A 22,307-nucleotide genomic window follows, 5' to 3' on the forward strand; every position below is an offset into this window, starting at 1 on the left:
ACTTTCAACTTTCAAATTTCAAGTATTTTACATTAACGGACAAACGAAATTAAACTTACAAGTACATTTATTTCTAAATTTTTTTTGATAATGTGCTCAAAAAATATAAAATATTTGTAAACAGCTGTGTAATTAATGATTTTCTTTCAATTGAATTATTAATTTTTAATAAAAGAAAACATGTAACAAGCATTTTCCACACCTTAGGCATTTGCGAATATTTGTAGATATTTGTAGATATTTGTAGATATATATGTATATGTATGTATGTAAACTTGGGATCGTTATTGTAAATGTTATTTTAAATACACCTACTCTGAAAATTTAATTAAAAAATGTTGACCATTCGAAAGTGTTTAATTTAAAATGCATAGAAGGCATACAACAAATACCAAATATTCTCTTCTAGCCTTTTCTCTTTTAGCTTTATATAAATTTGAGTAGCAAACATATTTGTTCTCTATGTGGACTTTACAATTTGAATTTTCTTTATTTTATATTTGATTTACCTGTAAACTAGTACCTGTCGTTCTCTAAAATTAAAAATAGAATAAGAAAAAAAGAGTCAAATTCACTTAAAAAAGAATATTTATTTAAAGAACGCACACGCTCGTTGTAAAATATTTGATAAATTGCAAAAAAAACAATAAGAGTGTAGATAACCTAGTTTTTCTTTTTTTTTTTAAATTATATTCTTTGTTTTTTTAAAGAATTTGTTTGTCATCGTTGAAAATGAACAATTCAAAGCCTTATTTGTATAAATTTTTTTTTACTTTTTTGAGCTGCAGTCAGTTTTACAAGTATTTCTTTCTACATTTAGACTAAAGAAATAGTTCTTTTAGTTATCACTAGGTTTTAACAATAATTTGCTTTTATTAAATTTTTATGTGAATATTAAAATAAAATTTTGTATGAATATTGGAGTACTAATATTTGGCCAAACATTTGGTTGAAAAATATTTGCGAGCCGAATTAAGAATTTGAATAATATAGAATTATAGATGCACATATCTATATATAAATAAACGTTTTCGAGTACACAAAATTATAAATGCAAATAAGTTTATTTAACATCACGGAAAAAAAAAATTTGAAATGCTTCAGGATGCTTTGGTAGCTAATAGTCTCATATCCTTTTTAGCACTTTTCCAAAAATTTTTTGAAAAAAAGTGCTTATTAGTTTCACTCTGTCCGTCCGTCCGTCCGTGGACACTTTTTTGTTTACGAAACTTCTACACCCTTGAAGATAGAAAGCTGAAATTTAATACGCATATAGATCTTTACTAGAAACTTATTTCCGTAGAACAAAATTTTTACCTATCTCCCCCCCTCTAGAAGTTATACCCCCCCAAAACCCTAAAAATGGCCTTTTTCAACTATTTGTTGCAATGAAACCATAAGCATTTTTGAAATTTTGCAAACGCATAAAGGCAGCGGCTTGCTTCCCCTAGCGCGGTATACTATAGTTAAACTTTAGAAAAACAAAATGGCCGTTCAAATTTACCGTTATCTAAAGTCTTTTTTTTTCCAAATTTTTGATTTCGTTTTTCTTCTAGACCCCAGGCTGTAGAAGCTTGAAATTTTAGGGACTTTTAGACACTAAAAAATAGTTCATTTCGTTAGAAGAAAATTTTTTTCCATCTCCACCCCCTCTCAAGTTATCGCCTCTTGAAATTTATAAATTTTGAATTTTTGACACCTTATATTTCCGAAACGGCAAGCTTTTTTAAATTTCTATAAACGCAAAAAGCTAACGGTAAATTCCATGACATTAAAAAATATAATTATTTTTCTTAACTCACACAATTAAATCTTGAAATGGAGCATTATGTTAACCCCACTTTATATTAATTTTTGCTTTATTTCAAAGACTGTATGTATGCATCATCCTAAATATATGCAATGCTAAAAATAATTTTGTATATGAATGAAAATAATTTTAATAGTGTGATAGGTATATAGCAGAATTTTCACTTGTTCAAGGGAAAAGTGCTACAATACAAACCATTGGTTTGACCCAACTTTATTTACTATCACTTTATTTGTCAATGTCACTCGTTCTTTACAGAACTGATTTTAATTTTAACTTTCATGAGTTCATTCAGTTTAAGAATTCAAATAAAATTTTTATAGAGCACAAACATAAATTTGTAGATGTAAGCCAACCTATTCAAGTCAGAAAACAATAATTTACATTTATGAGATAACATGCAGGAAAAAGAAGCTTTGATAAAATGCGTGTGTTGAGCACGAAATATTATTTTAGATGTTAAATAATCAATTCACTTTGGAACTAAAAAATTGAAGGAAGCATTTTCGAATTCGACCTAAATATTATCCTAAATTTAATGCGTTACCTAAATTTAATCCGTTTTATTCTAAATAAAATGCAAAGTGGTGTGAACAGCATCTGAACACTAAGAAGTTGTATACAATATGAACGATCATTATAAAAATTGTTGTCAAACAAATTATATTGTATGATTGCGTTTGATTCGAAAAATCCTTTTAAACTACGTAGCACTAAGGTTGTATACGTAGATTCTAACGTTGTATGTTTAAAAGATTTATATTTAACCAAAAATGTCATTGACCTATCACAATATCAGCAGACACAAGAATTTTTTAGTCGAAAATATTCTATAATTTTATTCACTTTTCTTTAACTGCTATTCAATGATCTAAAAATAAATCAAAATGTTGATATTTTTTATAATTTCAATCACACGAAATCAAAAATAAAACTTTTAAATTTCCTATTCTCTATATTATTGTTTATTTTTATTAAATCTAGGTTAATGAAATGGCATCAAACGTCCTTCGAATGTAACTATAGCACTCTACACTAAAAATGCAATATTATGAAGGAAAATCATTTCTAGGTCAAATTATAATGAAATACACTTTTAGAAGGATAGAAAGGATACGAAAGTTTTATTACTATAGGAAGTAACAATGAAATGTTATTTATATAAATAAGTCAATTTTCACCACCCCCACCTTGAGAAAAATGAATTCCTTTGGAAAAAATTCATATAATACAGAAAGTACACAACTTAGTTACCAAAAAGAGTTGGCAACCCAAATTTTTGTTTAATCGATTTAATTTTCCAAAACTAAACAGGAAATACCATCGTACTGATAACAACTAAATATGAAAAATTTCTTAATTTTTTTATGAAAATATTATAAAAGTTTGAAAACTTTTTAAAAAATTAAAGAATTTTAAATAAAATAAATTAATTAAGTTATAAGAATAATAAAAAATTTAAAATGGGAAATACTGAAAGTAATGTTACCAGTGGTGTTAAGAAACAAGCAGGAGTTTCAACTCAATCACTTTATAAATTAGTAAATTTAAAAGGTGGTGGCTTACTTGTAGATATGATGAAAAGAGCTTGTCAGAGTAAACAATATGCTGAAATTGATCATGCAATTAAAACAAAAGTTGAACCATATTTATATAATAAAGGAGCTGGTAAATATATTCCAATATCAAAATTTGTTTTAGTTCGGAATAAAGAACGTGCTCGAACAAAACAACTTCCTGAAATCAGAGCAATGGATAATCCAGATGATGATTTTAATATTGATGAACATACGCCAGAAGTATCTGAAGAAGAATACATGAATAACCCACACAAATACAAAGTTGTTGTTTGGAATTTAAATGTAAGAAGAGTGCTGTGATTTTGTGACATTTTATATTAATGTTTTTTTGTTCGTTGAAGGAAAGAGGAGCTGTAGGTGAAACAATCTTACATTTATGCTTACTGAACGCAACATCTTTGCATGCTGATTTAGCTAAAAGACTGCTACGATTTTATCCAAAATTAATTTTAGATGTTTATATGAGTGACGAATATTATGGAGAAAGTGTTTTACATATTGCAATTGTAAATGAAGATCCAGCTATGGTTAAATTTCTATTAGATGCTGGTGCCGATGTTAATCAACGGTCTGTAAATAACAAACTTTGATTCAATTGAATGATTAAATAAATTTTTATTTTATTTCTGTTCATTTTAGTTGTTGTGGTGCTTTTATGAGCCCTGAAGATCAAAAACCATCAAGATATGATTCTCCGGAACATGAACATGTTGGTGTTACTCCGATTTCAAATTATGAAGGTTATGTTTATTGGGGTGAATATCCATTAAGTTTTGCTGCATGTCTCAGTCAAGAAGAATGTTATCGTTTAGTATTAGCAAAAGGTGCTGATCCTGATTTACAAGATACAAATGGTAACACTGTTTTACATATGATGGTTATTTATGAAAAGATAAATATGTTTGATATGGCATATGAAGTTGGTTCAGCACTTCATATTAGAAATGTACAAAATTTAACACCATTAACATTGTCGGCGAAAATTGGCCGAGTTGAAATTTTTTTTCATATAATGAATATTGATCGTGAAATTTATTGGCAATTAGGTAGTATTACATGTGCAGCATATCCGTTATCTCAAATTGATACAATTGATGTAGAAACGGGGAATATTAGTAAAGATTCAGCATTAAATTTAGTTGTTTTTGGGGTAAGATAATGTTGGGGGTAAGAATGTAGTTAAAAAATAAAATATTTTTTTTAACTTTTATAGGATAAATATGAGCATTTAGAGCTATTAGATGGTGTAATGATTGATTTGTTAAAAACAAAATGGGAAAGTTTTGTGAAGTCACGGTTTTATCGTCAATTCTATTTATTTTTTGTTTATTTTATGATATCATTGGTTAGTTTTACTTTAAGACCTGGTCCAGCAGCAAAAGATGATGATGATAACGAAGTAGGGAATAATGCAACAAGCAGTAGTCCTGAAGAAGTTAATCAATTTGTTGTAGAACTAGTTCAACCAAGTTGTGGTAAAAATTGTGCAGATGGTTTAAAATTAGAAAAACTTAATTCTCCAATCGCTGGTACAAGGGGTTTTTTTACATCTTACAATAATGATTACGGTAAAAGAATAAGTATTTTGTATAATATCAGAATATTTTTAATATTTTGTGTATTTTAGATGCCTATTGGATTAATGAAACTGATCTAGAAAATAATAAGCCGGATGTTACATATTTTGCTTGGTGGTTTAGTTCATTCAGTGAATGTCCTCTCTTAAATATTGAAACATTGGAATCAAAAGTAAAAACTATAGAAACTACTTTGAACGCAATAATACTAAAAATTGTATTTAATTTTAGATTCGATTAATATCGGAGTTCTTTTTGTTCATAGGAGCTATTTTATATATAGCAGCAGCATTGAGAGAATCTAGATTCTTAGGATATAAAATGTTTTTCCAAAATTTAGTAAATTTTTAACTTACTTTTTGTGTTCTAAGGCATTAATTTGCAATTAATTTTTATAAATTTTTTAGATGACTGCCCCTTCTCGCGTTATGTTTTTATTTTCTTGTTTGTTAATGATGATAGTTCCTTGGTTAAGATTTTCATGCCTAACTGAAATTGAGGATTATGTAGCAGTTGTCATAATGTTAACTACAGCACCATATTTTCTTTTCTTTTGCAGGTCTCTGTCTCTTATAAAACTAGAACTTATTATAACTAATAATGATTTTATATTTTCTAATTTTAGAGGTTTCAAAACAGTGGGACCATTCGTAGTGATGATTTATCGTATGGTAATGGGAGATCTTTTACGTTTTGTTGCCATTTATTTTGTTTTTGTAATGGGATTTTCACAAGCATTTTATATTGTATTTTTAACATTTGATTATCCAGAATCTGATGATTCAGATGATGAAGAAGTTAACCCTGTACCATCACCAATGGAAGCAATTGTTGCAATGTTTTTAATGTCACTAACAAATTTTGGTGATTATTATCAGGCTATGGTATCAACAAGACATGAAATGGAAGCAAAAATTTTATTTGTTGTATTTATGGTTATTGTTGGTGTATTATTAGTTAACATGTTAATTGCTATGATGGGTAATACATATCAAAAAATTGCTGAAACTCGAAATGAATGGCAAAGACAATGGGCAAGAATTGTACTTGTAGTTGAAAGAGGTGTTGCACCAGCAGAAAGATTAAAAAATTTCGTAAATTATACACAACCAATGTCAGATGGTAGAAGAGCTTTAGTATTAAGATTGAATATGACAGATAGTGATAAAGAAGAAATGAAAGAAATTTTAGAAATGAAAAGAGTACATGATCGTTTATCGAAGAAGAGGCAAGCTGAAAGAGATGCAAGAGCTGCGAAAAGGCAATTAGAATATGATGAATTCTTTAAAAATAATGTTAAACAGAAAAAGAAAGTTTATTAAGTCTCATGTTTTTCAGCCTAAAGTTAACTTGTTGCGATTCAGTTTTGACTATGATAAAATTTACAAAAATAATGAAATGTTTTGTTGTTGTTGTTAGCATTTAAATTTAAAATAAAAGCAAAAAATTTTTCTTTTTATAAAATAAATTTTTTGATTGGAAACTATTGTAAAGAAGATGATAAGGTTTAACTCTTTGTGCTATTTTGTAATGTTCTACAATTAAATTATTGTTGCAGGATACAATCTTAATCCTTAAGTAGCTTTCTGAATATAAAAGTAAAAGAATTTTCTGTATATTATTAAAAATTAAAAGTAGTATGAGACTTTGTAGGTCCAAAAATAAAAGCTACGTGCAAAACCAAATTCCAAACTAATTTTTGTAGTTTCTAAAATTTAATAAATTTTTCTTAATTCACGCAACGACCCAAATTGAATTTTTTATTTCTTGGACGAGTATATTCAATAAAATTGATCAAAATTGTTGAAAATCGTTTCAGGTACTTTAATTTAATAGAAATTTAAGTAGCATATTAATAGAAAATATTTTTATTTTATTTGGCCCCTAATCTAAAATATATAAATTTTGCTTCTAGGAGAGAAATATTTCAAAATCTTTCAATTTCGCTAAATCTATTTTGCTAGAATTCAAACGTGGAACTTAAAGAGCATATACTCTAAGAATTAAACCGAAACGAAAATTATCAATGTTGTTAATCATTTTGTCATTACGATTTTTAAATCGTCAAGCATATCACATTTTTCAACCCTTATAAACACTGATTCACATCACGGTTTATAAGGGTTTAAAACAATTAAATATTAAAAGCAGAAATAAAACCATTTTGTTTTTTTTTAATTTATAAGTATTTATTTTTATAATGTATCTTTTATTTTAATTAATAAAAAATACTTTTTGTATCGGTCTTTAATTATTAAATGTCACATGTATGTATGTATGTATGTAAAGAATTTTTTCTAATGTATGAATTTTTTATTATCTCCGAATGTTTTTATTAAAAATGTTATAGAATTTAATTTAATATTATTTTTATTTTTATTTTATATTAAACAATTCTTTATATATGAACGAATATTATAATATTATATTTTAACATTAATAATTATTTATATTCAATATTACAACTAACATGTTATTAAATTTATAATCTTAATAAAATTATATATTTTCATTTTTTTTTCGCTATTAATACATTATATATATATATATAATATTTATTTTTATATAATATGTATTTTCTAAAACAAAATAATAACACATATTTTTCAACATATTTATATAAGGATATTTTATGTTAATTAATTAAAAATTTTTATGTTCCTTTAATTATAAAGTATATATATAATTAAAAATGCAAATAAATAACAACTTTTAATTCTTTTTTAAAATTCATTTTTCTTTTAATAATTTCGTAAATAGATAGTTCAGTTAAATTTCTGGCGTAAAAAATAATGAAAATTTTAACACTGCTATTAATCATATTTATTATAAGGCTTAGTAATTGAAAAAAATTTAGTTTGAATTACCTTTTAACAATTCAGGAGAATTTTTTAAATTAAATAAAAAACTTCACTATAAATTTATTAATAGCTTCATTTTTAAATATTTTAAGTCTTTGCACAAATATTCTAAGTATATGCTATATTTTTGATTGAGAATCATTAATTTTTGTCACAAAGTTGTGCTACGATTTCGTTATTTCGTTATAAAATTAGTTTTCAATGAAATCGCAAAAGGATATTTGTTTAATTTTGTAATAATATGATGTGTGCATAATTATATTACTAATTAAGAACTAAGGTTCCCATTCCTTCTTATTTTACGCCATCAATTTTATTTAACAAAAAATAATTATAACTCTACTTGTTTGCGTTCAATCGGAATATTTTAAAAGATTTTATGATGTGCTACAAAATACTTATTTAAAATTATTACTTTTAACATTTTTGAAAATTTAAAATTCATAAATAACAAACGTAATTATTTGCAATAAAATTTGATTATATATTTTTAATATGGTGATTTATTATTTTAACGTTTATTCTAGTACATTTAAAAAATTTGTGTTTCCTTTTTTCTTTGTCATTTTAAAAACCAATGTGTTGTATATCTAAAGCTAAATCTAGAAAAAAAACCATTTCAATATTTATCTAAATATATGACATAAATTTTATAGTATTACAATAAATTTTACTAAATAGCATATTTCATTTCTGTATACATAGAAAATTGAGTTAGATGAATCTTTAAAACATGGATTATTTTTTTGTATTTGAAATTTTAATTTTAAAAATTTTTATAAAATTTGAATTTTTTTTTATGATTTATAATAAAACTTCCTGTTCTTTTTTTTTTTTCTTTTCCATTTCCATGGGCAGTATTTGCAATTATTTAGAATATACTTAAGGAAATATTTCATTTGAATATTTAATTAAAATTTTTATTTGGAAAATGCAATTTGAGATTATGAAAATTTTATCAAGGTATAAAATTTTTTTACCTGAGTTTTTGAACATGAAGATTTTATTTTGTAAATATTTAATTAATTATTTTACCAACTATTTATGTAGATTTAATTACACAAATATTTTCAGAGGAAAATTTCAAAAATTCAATTAAATCTCATTCATTTAAATTTTTAATTTCTTATTTTAATTCTGATAATTTTTATGAATTTTTACTTTTATTAAGCGTAATAATTGTGGTTGTATCTTCTTTTGTTTTTAATATTTTAGAATTTATTCAATTCAGATTTAAAAAACAAAATCCATAAACTGAAAGTATCTATACACTATGCTTTTATAATATTATTTAAGTATAAAATTGGAATGGTTTTGTAATCGAATGCATAAAATTAAAAAAAATGTATGCGATTTAAATATTATACAGTAGGTTAAATTAGTTTTGATTAAAATAAAATTTGATTACTATATATTTTATAAATAATTATAATTATGTTATATAAAATGAAAAAGAAATAAAATAATAATTATTAAAAAAAAAAAAATAAAAATCATAATTAAAAAAATATTTTAAAATATATTTTTATTATTGTTTTTATTATTGTTTTTATAAATAATACAAAATTCTTAATATAAAATTAAAGCATATAAAAATGAAAATATAAAAAATAAGTGTTAATTCTTAAAATATTTAAGTTCAAAATAATTAAAATTCGTTTATAAATAATATACCAAATCATAGCTTTTATTTTATAAAATTTAATACATGAAATTTAATTTAATTGAACAAAATATAAGGATATTGCTAAGCTTATTGAATTTTCAATAATTTTAAATAATATAAATTTTACAAACTCATTTGTCTAGCTATGATTTGGCAGGAATTAAACATCAAACCTTTTTTTTTATTATATTAAAAACTTGTATGGAATGAATTTTTCTTTTTCTTTCACTTAAAAATTTGAAAATACAAAAATACAAAAAAATAAAAATTTAATAAAATTAATAATTAAAGTTAAATAAAATAAGTTTTTTTATTAACAGTTATAATATAAATTCCTTATAAATTAATTATTTAAACAATTTTATATGTTTTAAAGAAATTAATAAAAAAATAAAATATTTATCATTGTATTTTACAAAAAAAATTGTAAAGATGACTATATTTTAGTATATTATAAAATAATTCGTTTTGTTCTCAAAGAATTTAAAAATTAAAATCTTTAATTGGAATAAATTAAAAATTATAATATAAAAAATTAAATTTGATCATATATTATTAAAATTAATATAATAAGGACTAAATTAGATAATTAACATAAATTTTTTTCAATAAAAATAATTTAATAAATTAAAAATTGGCAATGATTTTAATGAGGAAAAGTAAAAAAAATTATTAAATTTAAAAATAAAATTCAAGAAAATTTTAATAAATTCAGCTAATCTACAAAATTTTTTTTTTAAATTCCTTTAAAGATAATTATACATTTAATGATGAATATTCTTTCTTTAATGTTTTTTTTCTTTGTTTTCTTTCATAACAAATCAAAAAATATCTTATTTAATAAAATTTTATAATATTATATAAAAGTACATCGAGTTATAAATCTACATTATTTTTGTTTCTATAATAAACCGCGTTTCATTCTTATACTTTTTCATATAGTCTTTTATTTTATTTCCGTGTTCTATTTTCTATTTAATTTCTAATATAATTAATTAATACACAATTTTATTTTTAAATCTATTCATAATAAGATATTTTTTCTTCTTTTTTTTTCTTTAATAATTACAAATAATTAAAAACAATAAGTAAAAATAATATTTATTAGAACTAAAAAATTTTAAATAATTTTTTTTATTTCAAATTCGCTTAAAGCATTTAATTAGTGAATATAATTCAGATTGCAAGATTATCTTTTTATATATAAGTAAAATATAATTGTGAAAAGTTTTTTTAAATAATATTTAAAATTTTAGAAAAACGGAGTGAATTCTACAAAAGAATTAATTCTTAACTAAAATATTGTGGAAATCTTTAATTTTTATTATTTGAAAAATTTTACAGACAAAATTCAAAAGATTTATATTTGTTTTATACAGAATAGGTCATTTATGTTGGAACTGAGTAAGATAAATTTTGAATTCTATTGAATTCTTTAAGAAATTACAAAATATATTATTGACTATAAATAACCTATAACTTCGCTTCAAAATCTTTAACTTGATTTTTCAATGATTTTCACTTTCCCATTGAATTTCTTGTATTGTTTTTCCTTTCCAATGGAAATTCAATGTAAAAAACTTTAAAAAAGAATATTAAAATTTTATTTAATAATAACAATAAAAAAGAGTGAATTTGGTAAGCCGAAAACATTTACAACATAAATTAAACATACAAAATAAAAAAAAATTAAAAATATTTTATAAATTCAAATTTATTTTCAAAATAAAAGTAGTTATGGCAAAATATTTAGTAAAAAAATTTATTAAAATTTAAAATAAATAAAAATATTGAATTATTCAAAAAAGCTCAAAAGAATATTACAAAAAAAAAAAAGAATAATTTAAATAAATTATAAAAAAAAAATTAACATCTTTTACAAATTAACAACACTTTGCACCTTAGAACATGAACAATTATTTGAATATTCTAAGAGAATACTATTTAATTAATACAATCATTTTCATTGATTTCATATTTTCAATTGCTTAAATTTTGATTTATCAAAATTTAAAAAAAAAAATCATTATATGAGTATAATGTACGTATATAATATTGTTCAATTCCCTTTTTATATTGAATACAATTAGATTGACTATTATTGTTTTCTATTATGATTTTACTCGATTAATTGAACATAATTTGCTGGAAATAAACCGCACATTCCATCGGGACCCATTCCATACCACCATCCTTCATCAATTTGATCTATACGTGTTATAATATCGCCTGGATCAAATGTTATTTCAGTTTCGTCAGCTAAAAAATAAAAAAAGTATAGAATTAGGTCACCAGTAAGAGTTTAACAGGTTTAAGAAAAAAAAAAAACGTTGTCCAATAATACCTGCTTGATAATCATATAAAGCATAAGCTTTTAATCCCTCATCTATGAATTCATTTTCATTATTCACATTGTTTTCTATTTAAAAAGAGAAAATAATTTTTATTTTAATAATTTATTTTTGAATATCATGTATTAAAAATCATGATTGCTTGATTCACCTTGTTGATTAACAATTCCATTTCCATTTGTTATATAAACTTCTTGATTTTGACCCAAATTATCAACAATTTCTTTTGGTGATTTATTGTCTTCATTTGTTGGTGATGTTACCGAATTTGTTTTACTATGTGGCGAACGTTTTATTGTCGAAAATTGATCTTCATTTTCATATTCATCTGAATTAACAGTAGCAGCTATTGTTGATGGTGATAATGATTCTGATTGTTGTTCTTGTGATGGTGATATTTTATTATTGATTTCTATTTCTTGTTCATATTCATCATTATTTTGTTCTTCTTTAACAATTTCCCGTTGTATTTTAATTGGTGATCTTATTTCCGGTGATCCACTTTCATTTTGTGATGAATTATTCAATTGATTTATACGTTGAGCTATAGAATTGCGAACTGGTTTTATTGGAGCATTTCTAAAACAAGATAAAATAAAAAAAAAAAATAGTAGATAAAGATAAAAATATCAAATTATAATTTATAAAAAGAAACTATTACTTATTTTGTATTTGTCCATCTGTTGAATTTTGTGTGAATATTGCTTTTGCATTTCCTACAGTACTTCCAATTAATTCTCTAGCTTCTTGACTTCTCAATTGACGCATACGTTCAGCTTCTGTAATTGTTCTTGTTGGACTTGGCATTGACTTGTCTGGGCTCAATGGTTGTGGTGAACTAAATACATTTTTTTGTTTAGCTTTATAAATTAATTAAAAATTATTGTGAAAAATTTAATATTACGTTTTAATTGGACTATAAGCTGGTTGCAATTTATTTCCATTTGTTATTTGCATTTCACGTAGTCTATGTTCTTTTTCTTCACGTTGGCGTTGCTCCTGTAGATATGCAAAATTCAATTAAATTTTTTTTTTCTTAATTCATTTTTATTTTGGAATGGCAATACTAACCTCTTCTAATTTCATCAATTCTTCATGCTTTCGTTGTCTTTCTAATTCTATACGTCTTTTTTCTTCTTCTTCTTCTTTCTTCCAGAAATTGTGCATTTCTTCTGGATTTAATTCTTTAGCTGGTATAACTCTTGAATAGTTTGTACCAATTGGAGTCTTCTGTTCTTCATGCACCATTCTTGGTTCCTTAAAACTATACGCTGAACTTACTGTACTTAATTTCTTTTGTATACGTTCTAAATCAATATCATCTTCATTACGTGCATTTATAGTTAAATGATGACCGGTAAAAAAATTACTAACATCATGAATATGATTGGCACAAGTTCCTTTACGTACGACTGGTGCACCCTCACCCTAAAATTGAAAGAGAAATAAATTAATTTTCTGTTATATATGTATGTAATCGGAATAATCAATATTTTTTTCGAGCATTAATAATATTGCCCATGGGTTTACTTATGTAATAAAATATTAAATTTAAAAAGTATAGTTAGTAAAGAAAATATAGAAAAAAAATTTTTTTTATTTACTTACTGTACAAATTTGTGAATAAATAAAAATTTATTTAGTGCATACGAGCACAAAGTCATTTACTTGTGTGCTTATATTTTTAGTAGATAAGATTAGATAAGATTAAATTTTAAAAATTTGAGATGAAAAACATGGAAAGAAAGTAAGAATGCGGGGATTTCTAAACTTTATGCTGAAGCAGCTGCTGCATGAACTGCTCTAATTTTCACTTGACTTTTATTAGAATCATTTAAAATAAAATCAAAAATTTTTCATTATAATTCTTTTCTGAAAATTGTTTACCAAAATAGTGGTTTGGATTAAATCTCCAAAATAATAGGTTTTTTAATAAATACAAATGTAGTTTAATTAATTTGCAGTTTCAGAATGTGTAAAAAGTCTTGTGGAACATGAAAAAATTATCAGAACTTTAGGAGTTTAACTGGCGTTATATGACCTTATTTTAGAGTAAAACCGTATTTCCTATCTAGATTTTTATATAATAATTATTTAATATCAAAAGGATGATCTGAACCATAGTCGTAATATAGGTTATAAAATAAAGTACAATTTAGATCAGTTTAGAAACAGTTCAAGCGAAAGTTGTTGAATTTTTAAAAATTTTGATTTTGTTTTTAAATATGTGCAACCAAATAGCAAAATTCCAACTTCTCTAGCTTCTCTTATCTTGTAAATTGAATTTTTCTGTAATAATTATTTTTTAATAGGTTTTAATTCATCTTTTCAGCTTATCGATTTTAAATTAAATATTTTAGTAAAAATTTTATACCAAAAGTAAATAAAGAGAGAGAAAAGTAAAAACATGTCTTTTTTTAGTTTCAACAAGTCATCAGTTCATTAAATTATTTGAAAATGTCCTTCCAAGAAATAATTTCATTATAAACCCTTCTCTCTGTTACTTACAGTCTACAACACAATTAATTAAATCAGTAAAGTTTCAAACTGTATGTTTGTATGTATCTATACATGTATATTTAAATATTTTACCAACACAGGCTACCAAATCGATTCAATTATTACAGGAAAATTCAAAAAAATATTCCAGGATGAAAATGGAAACTTTTTTCTTTTAAATTTCAAAATAATTAAACAGTGATAAAAAGTAACCCTAAAGCGTTTCTTTTCTCGTTTTTTTTTATCATTTTCCTTTTAATCTTTCAATTAACATGAAATTTCGATAAAAAAAAAATTGTCCTAAAATATCAACCCTAAACCCCTTTTAACTTGAAGACAGTCACATACACTCGCATAATTTTATTTAAAAGTAAGGCCTGGTAGAGCACTCATACTCCCATACTTTAAAAATTTATCTGCGTATTTACATAAGATTTTGTTCATATAAGAATTGAATTTAATGTTTTCAGCACATCACAGCACATATTTTTATTGCGACTCATTCGGTCCCTTATCGTTATTATCTTATAAGTATAAATGACTCTTTAAACAAATTATTTGCGATTTTTATCTTTTTTTTATCTAAAATTAAAATAATAAACATGTAAATAAAAAATAATAATATAAAAAGTGCTACCATCGTCGTCGCATCGTGTAATTTTGTGGAAAAACTTTTATTTTTTTACACCACAAAAATTTTTTGCTAATTCTTTTTTTTTATTTGTCATCTCTTTAGTACATGTTTATTTACTTTGCTCTTTATGTATTCTTACTTATACACAATCTAATTCTTTGTATTTAAATTCTTTAGACATTCAACGGTAAACACTAATATTTTAAGGTAATTATTTAAAAGAGGTTAAGGTTAACGTTTATTTGCATGTGACTTTAACCATATCTAACACATTTCTTTACCACAAAAATTTTCAACACAAAAAAGAGAAGAAGAGAATTAAAAACGTACATGTACATATGTACGTGTAAAAATGATAATTTTAAATAATGACACAACATTTCTTTGAGCTATAAGAATGTTTTTTGAATGGAAATAATGACATATGTCAAATAAAATAAAGACTTGAAGAGTATTAAAATCTTCAAAATCAATTAATTCCATTCCGCAATGTTCTATTACAATATAGTTGCTATAAGATGTACAAAGCTAAAATAAATTTTCTGTGCAAAAATATTTAGTACGAATTTGAGAAAATTTTATTACTGTTCAAAATTTGAATAATACGCTGCCGATAGTGCTGAGACTTCAAACGTTGTTCATGGATTTTGATTGATCTAAAGAAATTTGGATCTGCTGGAAAGATGAATGAAAAAAGTAGAAGGCCATCCAATTAAAAAAAAAACAAGGAACAATGTTTGGTGTGTAAACGCTGACTAACCCTTATATTATAGCACTTAGTATTAATTGAAGAATATTCTGCAATTACAAACAAATTTATTTTATAGAAATTGTGATTTATTTAAATAAAATAAAAATTCTAATAATAGAATTTGTAACAAATTTTAATTGTATAAAAACTCTCCACTTTGACATATGTACCTCGCAGTTTCTCCAATTTGTTTTTAATCATCCTTCACATTAACTAGAACATCTAAGATTGCCATGTTTTATCATAAAACAAAATATGTAGAATAAACTTTAAGATTAGTGGTGTAAAACTAAATTAGAAATATTTCTAGAAGAATCCTTATGTTCTTAATGGCACTAATATACTAGAAAATATACTAAAAAAAATAAAAAAAAAATACTTCAGCATAGTTTTGTGAAAAATATTTTGGTATTTTTGACACAATTTTTTTTTTGTTTTGTCATTCATAAAAGATATTCAGGGCAGTTAATTCTTTCATCTGTAAGAATATACTGTTATATTCAATGGAAAATTAGCAAAAACTAGTAAAACAAATTTTATGTGATTTTAGTTTATTACAAAAATTTGGTTATGTAAAACATTTTACTAATTATCAACTTCTATATGACAAGTTGTCTCGTATAGTTTTACTAGGTTCGTCACCTACCCAGTAAAACTCTATTGATGCAAGAAACTGGTTTATTGTAACTACCGTATCATGAACCAGCTCTATGCTCCGGCCAGGAGCAGGCTGATTCATATGTCATACATAAATTGATTAATCTGTCAAATTTCTAAAGATTTGAAATCAGTGCGAATAGCATCAGGGCTGCTCAAATAGAAGAGAGAGGAGTATAATACACTGACGATATATAAAAATTTTTTTTATTAGCATTGTTTATTCCTCTGTCCTGAGCAAGAAGAGCAAAAATATAATTGATAAAACAGAAATATGTAAGGTAGATTACGATGAGCAAGAATGTACATACATGTATGTGTTCTAATGTCATATATGTATATTACTCTCTCATCGCATGTAACTAAAATATGAATTTTAATTATATGTGCGATGCTTTTAAATAACTAAAAATATCAATTCAGTTGAATTTAAAATGTATACATTCTAAATTTGAAAACAAAATCATAATACACTTACAATTAAAAACCAGAATAATTTATAATAATATTAAATAAATTTTTTGAGAAATAAAACAACATTAAGAAATTTATTATGTACAACAAAAAAGAAAGGAAAATTTGCATAACTTTGCAAAATTCTCAACACCTTTTCAACTCTCACTACATAATTATATGTAAATAAATAAGTATAGAGACTAAAATAGACTGACTTATGTCTAAAATATACATAACGTATAATTTTAATTTGTACCTGAGGTTAAAGTACTTGTGGAGGTTTTCTTGTTCTTCTTCTTCTTCTTCTTCTTAAATCTTTTTACAGACTTATTTTATTTTTCTTATGAACCTAAAGTTTTAGGTTAATTCTTTATTAAAATGAAAAATATATTTTCTTTTTATTAGAAAGCTTCTATGTCAACATCAAAATTGCAAAATAAAATAGAAAAATAAAATTTTTAATTTTTATTTTTGTTTTCTATAAAGCTAAAAAAATTCTTAACCGATCATTAACTATTTCTTTACATTTCTCTTACGAGTACCTACATAAAATTTTCAACTATCATTTTTGAAATTTTCAGTAGAAAAAACGTATAACAATTACCATATAAATTACAAATATAATAGTGTAAAAAAATAAAAATAACTGAGTTTAATGACTATACACACACTCTTTAAAAAGTAGGTAGGTAATATATACCATATTTATGTATGTTTGTAAAAATATAATGATGACATAGTATATTTATAAATTAAAGTTTATTGAGCGTGTTACAATTTATGCATACCCACAATATTTTATGAATATACTCGTGTATATATATAAGTATTTCGTAAACCTACATACTGATTTAAGTACTTAAATATATGAATATGTTTGTTTGTGTATATGTATATATATATGGTGATATTTCTTTTATTTTTCTATAATCTTACTTAAAATATTATGATGAACCAAGAGCTCAAATAACAGATAACAATCTGTTTTTCTTTTTATCTTTTCCAATTTTGGAAAATATTTATACAATGTACATATTGTGTATGTGTAAATATGTAAGTATGTATGTATATATTTAAAAAGGAAGGAAGATGTAGTGTAGAGAAGAAGGTGTCGGGTCTTAAATAGAAATGAAAAAAAAAGAATTGTATGTTAATTAAAATGATTAAAAAAAAAAGGAAAGAGAAAAATTAAAGCATTTTTCCTTGTATCTTTTTCATTCTTCATTTTTTTTCAAAATCCAACAAAGTTAATTTAATTGGGATTTGTGTGTGACTTTTGATTACAAAAATGTGTTTTATAATTTCTTTTTTTTTTTTTTGGATTTAATTTTAATGCTTTTTATAATAAAGTATATGACTGGAATTTTTTTCAAATGCTATGTGAAAAAATTTAAAAATGTTGGATACTTTTGTTAAAACAAATTGTGACTCTTCACTTTTTGAAATTCAATTGTATAAATTTTAATACTAAATGGAGAAAGTACAATTTAAAGTGCAATTTTATAATTATATTTTCGAAATTAATTCAAAATATTTTAATAAAAATAATTGAAATAGAAATGTTACTAAAGGTTAAATTTAATAAAATATTAAAAATATGACAGATTAAAGGCAAGAATAAAATATAATTTGAATATGAAATTTGCGATTACAAATGCATTTTTAAGAACACTCTTTTATGGAGCTCTTTGATATATTTCTAAATAGTATTTTCCAATATGTAAATATAAGGACAGTGTAAGCCGTCTTCCGTCACGTAAAAAAAACGTACAAATAAAATCTGTCTTCAACCCGAAATTTTATATTGTTTGTGACATTCTGCCTTTCAATGCATCTCAAAAAAATATTTCAGTTTTGAGTTTGATAAATTTCAATCCAGAATCCACCTACATACATTTTTCAATTTAAAATTTGATTTCTATTACTTATTCTGACCCTACAATCTTAGTTTTAGTGCCTTGAAGCAAACAATGGCACTATGTGGGAGAGAAAAATTAAAAATTGTTGATTTGAAATTCTTATTGTAAATAGAATCAGTTTTTAAGCTGTATATGGCAGCTATTGTAAGTATTTAAATAACCACAACCAGATTTGTTGTTATTTATGTACTTATAGCAGTGAAATTATTGACGTTATTTATCAAAGTCATTTATAAAAAATTTAGTATATCTATACTAATTTTATTTTCGTAGAAACATGTGAGAACTAGACGAAAGGCTACATCAATCGAACCCAAATTGAATAGGATTCTTACCACAATTGCAACATATCCTAACTCAATGCGCTATAGAGATGCTGCTGGAACGAACAGACACGTGGACGAACAAATAAACGGGCGGACAAATGGAAAGGCAAATCGGGTCATAGTAATCGGGTCGAAAATATATAACCATGTATTTGTCAATATGTCTAAGATCTACTTCTCAACGTTACAAACGGAGTGATAAATTTATAATGTTCTTCGAACAATCGTTCTTACGGGTATAAAAGAGTTTTTAGTATTTCTAATTTTTTGATTTAAGACTTCGTATTAAGTCATTTTAATTTTTACTGTGTGACATTTATAAAGGCCAAAAAACTTCTATATTTTTTTTTTCAGAAAAATATTTTAAAAAATCTCCCAAAAAAAAAGCAAGTTTGTAAAGTAAAATTTTTTTCAATTACGCGAACACACAAGTTTTAAAATTATAAAAAATTCCAATTAAAATTGCATTTATGGAGTAATTTTTTTAAATGCAATTTATAAATTTTTATTTTTTTTAGTTAGTAATTGAGCTTTTATAAAAATATTCATAACAGTAAAGCAAATTAAAAATTTAGAGTAACAAGAGAATTAAAACTACAAAATGTAAATATATAAAAATATAAAATGTGCATACAATACAAATTCAAAAGGTTGAACCTGTAATTATGCAATTTATTAATATTTATTTCATAGTAAAATAAACATATACATACTTACATACATACATATATATTATTTTAATAATAAATCTTAATATAAAAAATTAAAATTTCAGGCAGCAAATGTAAAATTTTTGTTTATTTTTCTTTTTATACCAAGCAATTAAATAATAGTTAGTCGTTATTATATTGTAAGTGTGTATTAAAAATCACACCGTATATAATATAAATTCCTTTATATAAACATATGTATGTTTGTGTGTTTACATAATATACTATACATTATTACATACTACATTTCACAAGTTACAGAATTAGTCTGATGGTTTTCTCTGTTCATTTTTAATCTCAAGTCAAAATAATTATTTTTGTTTTGAAATTTTTACTTTTTTTTTTTCTATTTAAGCTGCTATAAGGAATGGTGTGTATAGGGTAAGTTTTAATATCATAAAACAAAAATGGAGAAAAAAAATCTTAAACTTCTTCTATACAAAACTCTCACAATAAAATTTAATTATTCATGAAATTTTATGATATACATAAAAGTATCATGCCCAATATGTACACATAAGTCAAATATGTATGTATGCATGTAAAGTATTAACTTAAATCCACAAATAAAACAAGAATAAAAAATAACAAATAAATACAAATAACTCGAGGGAAAATAATAATAAATTTTCATAAAAGAAAAAAGTAACAAAAGAAAAAAAAAAAATTATTGTTAAATGAAAATTTTGTGGAAAAATTCCCATCATAACCGTATATAACGATTAAAGACAACGACAACATAATTTTTATCACATATACATACACACATCGAATATTATTCATATACATTCATACATACATAAATATGAAAACCTAAACTAATTATAATGTTACAAATTAAATATCAGGAAAAAAAAAATAAAAATTTCATTTTCTTTTGGGCCTTCATTTTCAAACAAAAAAAAAATTCCTTCAAAATTTCATCAAGGACGACAAATATTTATACAGTATTGTCAAGGACATCATCAAAATCAAAAACAGAAAAATAAAAAAATCAAACAAAATATTTCGTTTTTTTTTTTAACTTACCTGCCAATTAATTAATAAATATTTCCTAAGGCTCGTTTTACGATCCTCAATTCTTACAAATGCATACATTATTTTACCGGTATTTAAATCTTCTAATAATTCATCTAAACCACCTTCACCACTGCTAACTAATTTCAATTCATTCGTTTGACCTTCATACCCAAATAGTGACCTGAAATAAAAATCAAAAAAAAAAAGAGAAAGAAAATTATTAATAAAAAATATTAACAGCAAATATACATTTTGTAGATTAATATGTGCATATGTATATGTGCATTCACTTTATTTATGCATGTATAATTGAAAAAATTACATTATTGTGTACATAATATATATGTACATATGTATGCATGTGAAAAATTCAATTAATTTTTTATTAAATAAGAAGTAGAGGGGGGGCGTAAGGGTACCAACTCAATTAATTATTAAAAGAAATTTTATTAACCTTTCTTTTTTCTCTTCATTTTGAAAATTTTTATTAAAGCCTTTTGATATTTGATTAATTTTTTTTTCTCTACTTTTATTACGTAAATTGAATAAATAAATAAAAAAAAAAATGCAATTTAAATTTTTTTTATTTGATTTTCAAATCAATTTCAAAATGAAATTTAAATTTTAATCGAATTAAGGGGGGGGGGGGGGGGGTAAAAATTTTTTTTTTTTGTTATTTTTTAGAGAAAGGTGATAATGAAAACAATAATAGTAAAGTGATAGTTATCTGTGATTTTATAATGGTGTGAAGGATTAAGTATACTTATTCCAGTTATTCCAGAGCAAACATTTTGATGCAATAATTGATTTCGGATCATAAATGTAAAAAGTATGTGTGCAACATGTTTATTAATTCCCCCACTTCTTTTAAAGGGTAAAACAAATAGATTTTCAATTTAATAATACAATTATAATTAAAATCAAAAATTTTAGTACCTTTGCTACGTGATCTTTGCTTTGCGTTAGATTTGAAAATTGATGAAAATGAATGAAAATTGTTTATTAACACGATACTTGCATTTCTAAATGTTGTTTACTTTTCATATAAAATTATTTATATGGAAGAAGATCATGGAAGATAAATGTTTGAGTAAAGTTGAGAAATATAAGGCTGTAGAAATAATTACAAATTACGTACAGGCTATCGATTTATGGGTTTGTAAAGTTGTTAATTTCATTTCTATTATTTGAAAAACTGATATTAGCAAGACTTTACGGAAGAAAATGTTAGAACTTGAGTTCTATTAGAATATCTATTCATAATAAAAATTGCATACACTTCGGAGGAATATTAAAACAAGGTAATAAATTTAATGAATTTTGTTTTACGAAAAAAACATACGGAACGACGGATACGTAGCTTATTTGAGAAATGCAATCATTTCAAAATAATCTTCAAATTAACATTTCAAGAAAAATGTAAAATTTGATTCTTAATAGAAAACCATTTAGTATGTTATGACCCCGTTTTCCTACAAAGATTTCCAATG

General features: G+C 23.7%; 2 protein-coding genes across 5 annotated transcripts in view; one reads left to right on the top strand and one right to left on the bottom strand.

Moving 5' to 3' along the window:
- The first annotated feature begins 3,273 nt into the window (after nucleotides 1-3,273).
- Nucleotides 3,274-6,289, top strand: LOC129608619 (transient receptor potential cation channel subfamily V member 5). Its single transcript, XM_055520252.1, has 8 exons — nucleotides 3,274-3,672; nucleotides 3,732-3,958; nucleotides 4,030-4,540; nucleotides 4,604-4,928; nucleotides 5,018-5,139; nucleotides 5,199-5,306; nucleotides 5,375-5,526; nucleotides 5,593-6,289. Exons 1-8 carry the CDS (start codon nucleotides 3,274-3,276, stop codon nucleotides 6,287-6,289), a joined length of 2,541 nt encoding a protein of 846 aa, XP_055376227.1.
- Nucleotides 6,290-11,192: 4,903 nt separating this feature from the next.
- The window catches only part of LOC129608691 (drebrin-like protein), a 47,011-nt gene continuing 35,896 nt past the window's right edge, over nucleotides 11,193-22,307 (bottom strand). For all 4 annotated transcript variants that reach the window (XM_055520357.1, XM_055520356.1, XM_055520355.1 and 1 more), the window contains exons 3-9: nucleotides 20,827-20,998; nucleotides 12,917-13,273; nucleotides 12,750-12,844; nucleotides 12,507-12,683; nucleotides 11,997-12,424; nucleotides 11,839-11,913; nucleotides 11,193-11,753 (exon numbers count right to left, since the gene is read on the bottom strand). In XM_055520357.1, the coding sequence (XP_055376332.1) occupies nucleotides 11,614-11,753; nucleotides 11,839-11,913; nucleotides 11,997-12,424; nucleotides 12,507-12,683; nucleotides 12,750-12,844; nucleotides 12,917-13,273; nucleotides 20,827-20,998 (1,444 nt within the window). In that variant the 3' untranslated portion in view covers nucleotides 11,193-11,613. The remainder of the gene's footprint in view (nucleotides 11,754-11,838; nucleotides 11,914-11,996; nucleotides 12,425-12,506; nucleotides 12,684-12,749; nucleotides 12,845-12,916; nucleotides 13,274-20,826; nucleotides 20,999-22,307) is intronic.

This window comes from Condylostylus longicornis, unplaced genomic scaffold (assembly GCF_029603195.1).
Source record: "Condylostylus longicornis isolate FDR11 unplaced genomic scaffold, ASM2960319v2 ptg000033l, whole genome shotgun sequence".
Taxonomy (NCBI): Eukaryota; Metazoa; Arthropoda; class Insecta; order Diptera; family Dolichopodidae; genus Condylostylus; species Condylostylus longicornis.

Coding starts and splice junctions, on each gene's coding strand:
- LOC129608619 (XM_055520252.1), top strand. CDS start 3,274: ATGGGAAATACTGAAAGTAATGTTACCAGTGGTGTTAAGAAACAAGCA. Junction 4,541..4,603: donor TAAATTTAGTTGTTTTTGGG/GTAAGATAATGT, acceptor TAACTTTTATAG/GATAAATATGAGCATTTAGA. Junction 4,929..5,017: donor TCCAATCGCTGGTACAAGGG/GTTTTTTTACAT, acceptor TGTGTATTTTAG/ATGCCTATTGGATTAATGAA.